This window comes from Vigna unguiculata, chromosome 9, assembly GCF_004118075.2.
Source record: "Vigna unguiculata cultivar IT97K-499-35 chromosome 9, ASM411807v1, whole genome shotgun sequence".
NCBI classification, from domain to species: Eukaryota; Viridiplantae; Streptophyta; class Magnoliopsida; order Fabales; family Fabaceae; genus Vigna; species Vigna unguiculata.
The window spans coordinates 41,879,984-41,889,348 of NC_040287.1; the positions used below are offsets into that span (position 1 = coordinate 41,879,984).

At 33.9% G+C, this 9,365-nt stretch overlaps 1 protein-coding gene across 1 annotated transcript; it reads left to right on the forward strand.

Annotated features, from left to right (window-relative positions):
• Window positions 1-546: 546 nt before the first annotated feature.
• LOC114163831 (protein RCC2 homolog) lies at window positions 547-7,084 on the forward strand. Its single transcript, XM_028048184.1, has 16 exons — window positions 547-1,007; window positions 1,125-1,186; window positions 1,272-1,339; window positions 1,644-1,765; window positions 2,838-2,943; window positions 3,068-3,119; window positions 4,078-4,195; window positions 4,280-4,310; window positions 4,389-4,412; window positions 4,551-4,675; window positions 4,956-5,037; window positions 5,154-5,276; window positions 5,380-5,433; window positions 5,723-5,792; window positions 6,251-6,284; window positions 6,482-7,084. Exons 1-16 carry the CDS (start codon window positions 812-814, stop codon window positions 6,850-6,852), a joined length of 1,638 nt encoding a protein of 545 aa, XP_027903985.1. The 5' UTR covers window positions 547-811; the 3' UTR covers window positions 6,853-7,084.
• Window positions 7,085-9,365: the final 2,281 nt, after the last annotated feature.

Here is a 9,365-nt window from a genome sequence, read left to right on the forward strand (position 1 = left end):
CTTACAGAAGAAATAAAGAAGTAGGGGTGTGTTGCGTGGATCTAGTATGAGTATCTCTGTATATACCAACACGAAGGAAGCATTAACTGTGCGCGTGACAAGCTACTTGATTTTCCATTAATAGTTAATAATGAATTCAAAATAAAATAAATAATTTAACAGAGTGTAAGGTTTACGCTACCTGCAAGATCAATCAGAGCTTAAAGAATAATAAAAGAATAATAAAGTCTAAAAAATGTATAAAGAGTAACTAAAGAAAGAGAGAGGGACAAATTCCGACGATAAAAGTAGCAAAAGAAAAAGAAAATCTGCAGACAGCGACAGAGCAGAGCCAAAATATAATTTGACAGACAATCAAAATATTAATAAATAAAAAATAATGATTTGTTTAATTTATAATAATAATTTTATCCACTCGGAGTTTGTTTTCATTTATTAGATGTTAAGTGGTTAATAATAATAATAATTTAGAGGAATAATCAAAAGTTGGGTTGTTGCTACTCTCGAAAACCCAAGGACAATCCACTCTTTATTATCTTTTTTTATATTTGAGAGCACTCGCGCACACACTGAGTCGGTAAAATTCAATTAGGGTTTCATTTTCTTCTTCTTCACCCCACTGTCACTGCGCAAACCCAGTTCTCCCCTTACCGTCTCCCTCGCTCCTAATATTTTCCCGCCATTTCCCGCGCTTCGTTTCCATTGATTTTGAATACTAGCCGTTAGATCTGTCATTTTTCATTTTTTTTTTATTTTTTTTTCCGCTTTTTCGAAAACTTTCGACCGTTGCTCTAGCCGGAGTGAACGGGAAATGTCTGCATCTGAAGCGGAGAAGAAGGTGGAGGAAGAGAGGGAGGAGGTCAAAGGGGGAGAGCTCTTGTTCTGCGGTGCCACGTGTTGGGATATCATTGGCCGGCGCAAGGGCGCCGTCGACGGCAACCTTGTCTCTCCCTCGCGCCTCCGTCCTCTTGTCGGTGTTGATATTCGTTACGTCGCGTCCGGTTGCGGTAACGTGAACATGCTCGTTTGTTTTTTTATTTGGCATTCACTTTTTTAGAACTTATTCTGCCCTGCCGTGTTATGAGTTATTGTTTTAAAATGTGTTATCGTTGGTGAGAGTGCAGTCTCTTGTCATTGCGTTGCATTGGACGTCGAAGGACGATGCTACACTTGGGGACGGAATGAGGTATATTTATGAAGTTTATGCGCCCACACTTAGGTGTTTTAGTTATTGAAGTTTTTGCGTCTAATTTGTGAGATTTGGTGTGCAGAAAGGGCAACTGGGGCATGGAGATACGATTCAACGTGATAGACCAACCGTTGTGTCTGAACTTTCTAAGTGAGTGAATGATTTGGTGTGATTAATGTTGATTTGTTTTTTCCGGAATTTTCCATTTGGTTATTATGAATATAGTTTTACTTTTTTAGTGTTGCCTAAGAGCCTTGACACACTTTTAGGAAGAACCATAATTGTTTTTGCTTTTGGGTGGTTGTCTGTTCTGTGATTGTCTAATGGAAAAAAGGCACTCTCTCTATTATTTCTCTAACTTTAATACGATCGTTAAGTTTAACATCTGTTTATCTATAAGCCCTACTCTAAGGTTTAATTTTGTATTGATCTGTATTTTGTTCTGTCATTGAAGGTACAAAATTGTCAAAGCTGGATCAGGGAGGAGCCATACAGTGGTTGTTACGGAGGATGGAAATTCCCTGGCCTTTGGATGGAACAAGCATGGACAGCTAGGTTCGGGTTCTGTAAGAAATGGTATGTTTTTTTAGTTATCTGTAAAATTATGCAGTTTTTGCTAATGTATTTTAAATTACACCCATTGTTTGCTTGAATGTTAGCCTGCTCCACGTTCTTTCTTGGCATCGTTCTGATTTTTATGAGTGGAAATATAGTAAAGCTTTTCAATATTTGGGTATCCAATGATGGAATGGAAGTTCTGGTGGAAGTGAGTAGAATGAAAATGTATTGTTCCAATTTGTCCTTATTACAGAAATCTTATTTTTCTAATACTATCTTAATTCTTTTCCGATTATTATTCTTTTTGTGAAGTATTTTATCCCTAATTCAGGAAAAATAATGCATATATTTTTTCAAATGAACATCCATTTCACAATTTGAGAACACCAAATGCAAACTTCAAAGTGCTTAGAAGACAGTAACAAAATAGCAAATTGAAGCATGGGGAAGGATGAAGTGCAGTGCTGTAACTTCTGTACCAAAATCATACACTTGTAGACCAAAAACACGGTGGTTTCTTCATTACTTGAAAACAGGGTGGTTTGACATGGTTGGTGCAAGTAGATACTGGTTCTGGAACATGGAAGAGGAAAACAATGGCAAATCCACAAGCAATAAGGAGAAAGAGCTTAAAGAAAGACAATAATTTTGTAGTTATGATAGTAGATATAAATTGGTTTCTCCTCTTCACAGTTCAGACTCGAACAGAATGGGTTACAGAGTGGAATGAAGTCCATCCAATTTTGTTCCATCCCAACTTATTTATAAAAGCCCAAACAAAGAAATCCCTTATCATTCTTATTAAGAGTCTACTTCTTTTCACCCTTACCATTGATCTAGACTAATAATTATTTTCAGTCTTCCATTATAAAATTTGTCTAGAATAATGATTGCATTGTTATTAGTTATTGGGATTCTGTTGGTAATTCTTGTTACAACTCGCTGGTATATATTGTTCTCCAACAAAATGTGATTAATAGCTGATGTACAACGTTCTTGATCTTCCAGTTGTACTTTTGTTTTCAGCAGTAAGGATTGCTTTATCTTGTTGAAAATAACAAATTCATTTTCTTTCATGTGTCTTGTACAGAAATTGAGTCATCACCTGTTCGCTGTCTTGTGTCTGAAGTAAAACATACTGCGTGTGGTGGTGACTTCACTGTGTGGTTATCTTCTGTTGAAGGAGCTTCTATACTGTATGTTTTCAAAATTAAGATTGCATTCTGTTTTTGTGATTTCTGTTCCCGGGCATGGATATTCTATTCTTTCATGGGATGCAATTGTTGGTGATTTTCAATTTTTTTTTTCTTTAATTCCCAGAACTGCAGGGCTTCCACAGTATGGACAGCTTGGGCATGGTACAGATAATGAGGTATTCTCAAGGATGATGTTTTCATGATCTTTGTTGTCCCAAGATGTGTGTCCTTATCTTAATTTAAACCCATGGGACGCAGGAAGCTGTATTCTAGTGGTTGTATATGATCTGTTATCTTCAGATTTAAAGGCCAGTTGATCCCGTGTGCTTGGGGCCATTTAGGTACCAGAGCTTGTAATGGTTGCCTGGGTTTAGCAATTCTTACAATTACAATGATTGAATTTTGATTTGTATTTCCCTCTTGCTATGGCAGGCATATGTTTTAACACAGATTTTTTAGTGCTGACATCTTTCCCTTGGATTTACTGCATCAATTTTGTTTATGTTTTCTTCAAATAATTATTTCAGCATACTCGGTTTAAGTAAGTACATGCAAGTTTCAGAATAATACTGGATTCCATATTTCAACTTTCAGCAGACTAGATATTTATGCGGTCTACTGTTTTTCTGTATTTTATGGATTTAAGTCCTTGATTTGTCCTGCTATTGGTTGAATAATCTTTAATAGGTACTTTCTCCTGTGCTATTTACTTGATTTCCTTAAATAAGGGTAGGAATGCTTAATAATTTTTGTTGTTGCATTGCAGACTCAGAAGCATTACAAGAGAATTATTATAAAATAATGGATTGAGAGGACTGAAACTAAATAAGTAATTATGTTTTTGAATCAGACATTTACTAAGTTCATCTGTCTTGTGAAATGTCACTTATTCTCTAGTTGCCTTCTATGGCTGGTGTTTTGCCTGATCATCTTACATGTCTACGTCAATTATGAGCATTGTATCACAATTTTTATGTAATAATGGGTCATTATTTTTCTTCAAGAACAACTTAATTTTCTTTTTTATAATATGACTAAATAAAAAGTTGTTATTCTCCATGGTTTTTTATTTTGTAATGAAGTACTTTTTTTCATTCCCATGCTTATTCTAGTTAATTTTGCATATATCTGTAGTATAATTCCAAAGACAGCTCTGTGAGGTTGGTTTATGAACCCCAGCCACGCCCTCGAGCAATTGCTGCTCTTGCTGGGGAAACTGTTGTGAAAGTGGCATGTGGAACAAATCATACAGGTGCTTGTTATTCCTTTCTTGATCTTGGTTATATGCTCTTATTTACTACTTTTCCTTTAATGATTCTTTGTTTTGGATATTTAGTGGCGGTGGATAAGAATGGCTATGTCTACACGTGAGTAATCCTAGAGTTCCCTACTTCAATGTTTTGGTTCCTTTCATTTAAAGTTATAATTATTATTTGTTTGTGCAGGTGGGGTTTCGGTGGTTACGGAAGGTCTGTGCTTGGTTTGAGATTGGGTTGGCAATGTTTTGAACTCGCGATAAACTGCAAATGAGATATTCTTGTTTGAATCGGTTTTTAATATTTTGTCCCTTGTGCTCAAAATTTCATAAAACCGTGTGGGTTGTGTAGGCTAGGACATAGAGAGCAGAAGGATGAGTGGGCCCCACGCCGTGTTGAAGTTTTCCAAAACAGAAATCTTTTACCGCCTGATGCCATTATTTCTGCTGGTTCTGTTAATTCTTCATGTACGGCAGGTATGCGTTGCAGACATAAATATGAATATGTTCTTCTATTGATACTTAATATTTGTTTTAAATTGTTGTTTAGTGGTTAGTTAATGGTTTGAGTCCAACCTCTATGGTCTTCTCATGCGTACTTAATTACAATTCATTACATAAGGGAATGAAAAAAGTCTCATGTCAATATTAGCAATGGTTAAATCAATTTATTCTACTGGTATTACCGACTAGGGATGAGTACTTTACACATAATAGCTTTGGCTTTCAGTTTCACCTCGTTCTTATTTTGTTTCAGGTGGAGGGCAGTTGTACATGTGGGGAAAATTAAAGAACACTGGTGACGACTGGATGTATCCAAAACCTCTAATGGATTTAAGGTTGTAGTATATTCCATGGTTTGGATAATAATGCTTGGTGTATGTTATTTTTCTTAATGAGTTTTCTTTCCCAACTTGATGTTGATTAATAATTCCATGTTTTCTTTGATAAATAGTGGGTGGAATATACGATGCATGGATTCAGGCAATATGCATCATTTTGTTGGGGCTGATTCCTCTTGCATAAGTTGGGGACATGCTCAGAATGGCGAGCTGGGATATGGACCTAGTGGACAGAAGTATGTTTATGCAACTCATTCTGGGCTGATATTGCTGTGGGGAGTAATCTCTAATTATTTTTGTTGCCTTAATTTTGTAATCCTGTTTGTACTTTTACTTTAGGTCTTCAGCTGTACCCAAGAAGGTGGATATACTTGAGGGTATGCATGTAATAAGGTAAGTAGTGAGCATTCCATTTTGTTCTATTTTATCATACCTTCCTCTTTTGTGGATGTTCTGATTCTATTTTTGACTCTGAATTTTAATTGATTTTCTTTTGTTTCAATTGATTTTTTGGTAGCCAAATTTTGGTTTTAATTGATTTTGGTATCATATTCTTTGATGCAATATTATATTTTAAACAAGTTGGTTTTCAATGCGTTATCTTTTTATTCAAGTAAGACTAAGACTGCTATCTATATCAACCAAATACGAAATGATCTAATGTTTTCTTATTTTCTAACAGTGTTGCTTGTGGTATGGGGCATTCCATGGTTATTGTTGATAGAGCAAATGTTGCTGATCGACTTGACCAGGTAACTCTTAAATCTTGCATGCTATTTTCTTAGGAGTTCATTAGCGCTCAAGTTTATTCTATTAAGTTCTCAAAGAATCGAACAAGGTCTTCTATTGTATTTTGGCTGCCTATGGCAGACATAATAGTATCGTAGTGAGCGTTTTTCGAAGCTATTTATCTGTTCAATACAGAAACCAGTACATTCTTTGTAACAAGGTTTTTTTTTTCTGTTAGCATTTTGTCTATTTGTTGAGCACTATGAATAGATTTAGGAGGCCATGAGTTTAGTCTGTTATCGGTTGTTATTATCATGCAGTAAATTTACATCAATCTTGCATTTATATCTCTAAAATGTTCTCCCTGGCATATCCTCGTCATCACATGTCGGATGTAGTTTATTTTATGTTCTTACGGTGTGTAGTTTACTTTATCTTACTTTACGATGTATACAACGTCTAACATCTCCTTTTTCTGCAGCTTGATATATATGATGGGAAAGCTGTTGGTGAAGGTATGCTACTTTGCTATAATTGAAATTAGTGTTAGGTCTAAAATTCAATCTGTACAAAATGCAAAATACCTCGGCATGTTTTATTTTATGACTGACTTAAGGGTGGTGGGAATCTGTCAAATCTGTTCAAAAAGAAGACTTCTAACAATCTGGTTGGAATCTGAACTGGTGCTGAATTCATTGTGCTTTGACTGCAGATAATGAGGCTGTAAAACCGACTCCACCTCCCAAGCAGGCAGCAAAAAAGGGTGCCAAGGCAGCTGAGAATTCGAAGAAGAGGAAAAAGTCGAAAGATTCATCGGAGTCAGAAGATGAAGAGGAAGAGGATGCTGAGGAAAGTTATGATAGCGAGGATGATGAAACTAATGGCGAAGCTGAGGTGAAAAGGTCGCGTAGTTCTGGCAAAGGCCGAGGTAAGGCATCCAAAACGTCCAGTGCCAAGGGAAAGGGCTCGGCTGCAAAAGGAAAAGGTGGTGGCCGAGGACGCGGTGGCACTTCAGCTAATAAGAACAGTTCTAAATCCCCTCCGGTGAAATCTGGTAAGAGAGGAAGGCCCCGTAAGTCATAACTTAGGTTTTTGGTTGGAAATTTTGTTCTCTATGTAACCACTAGAGAAATGTAGCGTGTAGTTCATTGGCCGGTGATTATACCTAGTGTTTCAGTACTACTCAAATTTAATACCGCTAACTATGCAAAATTTTTAGAAACACTGGAATTTTCCGACTGTTTTGGAACCCAAAGGCAAGAATTGCCCGCTTGTTATTATAATTTTTTTCAAGGTGATGCTTTTATTGCTTAAATAATACGTGTGTGCGTGTGTGTATGATTTCTGCTGACTTTGAGGTGGATTAAGTGTTTATTTTGTTTTATATCCGAAGTGAGTTTTGGCTCAACGGTTATGGGCGTCTCAGTTAATTAACAGCTCCAAAAATCATAATCAAAAGATATTAATGTTTTACGTTTTTGGAAAACTGTTGTGTTTTATGTTCGATTTAAGAAAATTAATGTAAAAACAATTAGCAGGTTTTCTTGTTGTAAGTTTTTATTGTCTTAGTTAAGAATATTAACTCAAGGTCGAAGAATAGTTTTTACTGCCTTCTACTACCTGAAGTGTTTTAGACAAATTTTCTATAAGAGCAAAGAACATCGAATCATTTAATTTTAAAAGAATGTTAGTTTTAACAATTTGCGTGATTAGATCAAAAATACAAGTTATTAGTTTGTGTCATTTTTGGTTGTCCACGAGTGAGTGAAGATTCGTGTCCAAAGGGAAGTGTATCAAACTGCTAAGAAACTTCTGAGGGTCAGAAAAAAATCTTTAATAATTTGTTAATAAAATAAATATCAAATAATATGTGATTAAAATAAAATTTAATTGCAATGAAAAGGAATCAAATATTGTGAAAAGTAGATCTAGAATCGATTAAGTCAATCAACTTCCCTTCGAGTAATCCACGGTGTTCTGCAACTTCTTTGGACAAAACGAATAATGCAGAAACAGTTCATATTCCTAAATTTTGTTTCTATATTCGTCTTTCGTAATTATTGAAGCTTTGTAATTCCTAAATTTTATTATTAAGGTGGAGATTGTAGGAGAATTTGAGTGGAGGAGTATGTTAAGTATATTGTTGTAGCCTCATCCTCAATGTTTGTGCAGTTTAGGTAGCTTTACTATAAAGCATCCAAATCATAATATTTGATTGAGGAACATATAAAGATGAGTAGATTTGACTGAAAGGGAGTAGTTAACACTGTTGTCTGCGTGTTGTTTAAGAGAAGTAAATAATGATCTAAGTCATCATACATAGGTGCTAAGTTCAATGTTCGGTTTGTTATTGTAGTTTTTTTTTTGTTTAGTGTTATAAGGTTGATATATACTTCAACATGGTGAAGTTCAGTTGTTTTATAATGACAACGTGAAAATTGTGGTTTGAAGAAAGGCCCAGAAGTGATTTTGGATGCATTTGGGGTGTGAGAGTGGAAGATTGGTCCAAGTGTTGGTGTGTTTAGTGAAGGGTTAATGATTAGTTTGGAAGAGTGAGAGAGAGGAAGGTAGCATGTGAAGTATGTCAGGGGGATAAGCTTTAAACGAGAAGAGGGCATGCACATGCACACAAGCTTTTATATAATGGACGAAGTATTTGACGAAACAACAATGTATGGTTGGCTTTGTTGGATCCCATGTGACAGTGGGCACCACCATTCATTGCCTCACTCTACTTTCCTTATTTCACTACCAGTTTAATTTATAGGTCTGGCTAATCACTGTCATAGATGATTAATATCTATTAAATTTTAAAAAAATATATAATTAAGTATGATATTAAATAAAATTTAATATAACCGTATGTTATTTAAAAAACAAAAATGTGTATAAATATTGTATATATGTATTTAATATTATTTAATGTTCACTAGTTAAAATTTAAAAATAATAAAATAATTAATTTTAATGTTGTTAAAATCAAATATAATTAAACATACGTTTAAATTAACAGAAAAATAAAAAAAAAATAGTATTAAACGTCTAAAAAATTTACAAAAGTGAAATGTAGTAGATATATTTTTTTTTGGCTTTTGAGTAAAGACTTTTAAAATTTTAAAAATTTTATTTTGTTTTAGAAAGTTATTGTCTAAAAATTTAAAAGGTGTTTTTACTTTTATAAAATCTGTTATATGTATTTATATCATTTTAATTAATATACTTAGTTATTTTAGCTTTTAATGTAAAAATAATAAAATCAATACGTATTAATTATCTCTTAAGTAGTGTTTTAAAGACACCAAATACCAGTTAATATTCTCCTAATTGATATTATATAAATAGATACAAACTTCATCTTATAAATTTAAAATTCACTTATTAACAATTCTAATTAAAACTTTTTCTTAAATTTTGTTAACGTTTATGCCCGCTTATATAAATTTTTTGATATAATAATATTAATACATTTAAATTAGAATATTTCAAATAATTTAAACAATTTAAATATATTAATCATTATTAAGAAAGTCTATCCCTCAAAAATATTTTAATATATTTTAAAACATCAAATCAATATTTATAATTGTATTTTGAAA

Coding starts and splice junctions, on each gene's coding strand:
- LOC114163831 (XM_028048184.1), top strand. CDS start 812: ATGTCTGCATCTGAAGCGGAGAAGAAGGTGGAGGAAGAGAGGGAGGAG. Junction 2,944..3,067: donor GTTGAAGGAGCTTCTATACT/GTATGTTTTCAA, acceptor TTTAATTCCCAG/AACTGCAGGGCTTCCACAGT. Junction 5,793..6,250: donor TTGCTGATCGACTTGACCAG/GTAACTCTTAAA, acceptor CTTTTTCTGCAG/CTTGATATATATGATGGGAA.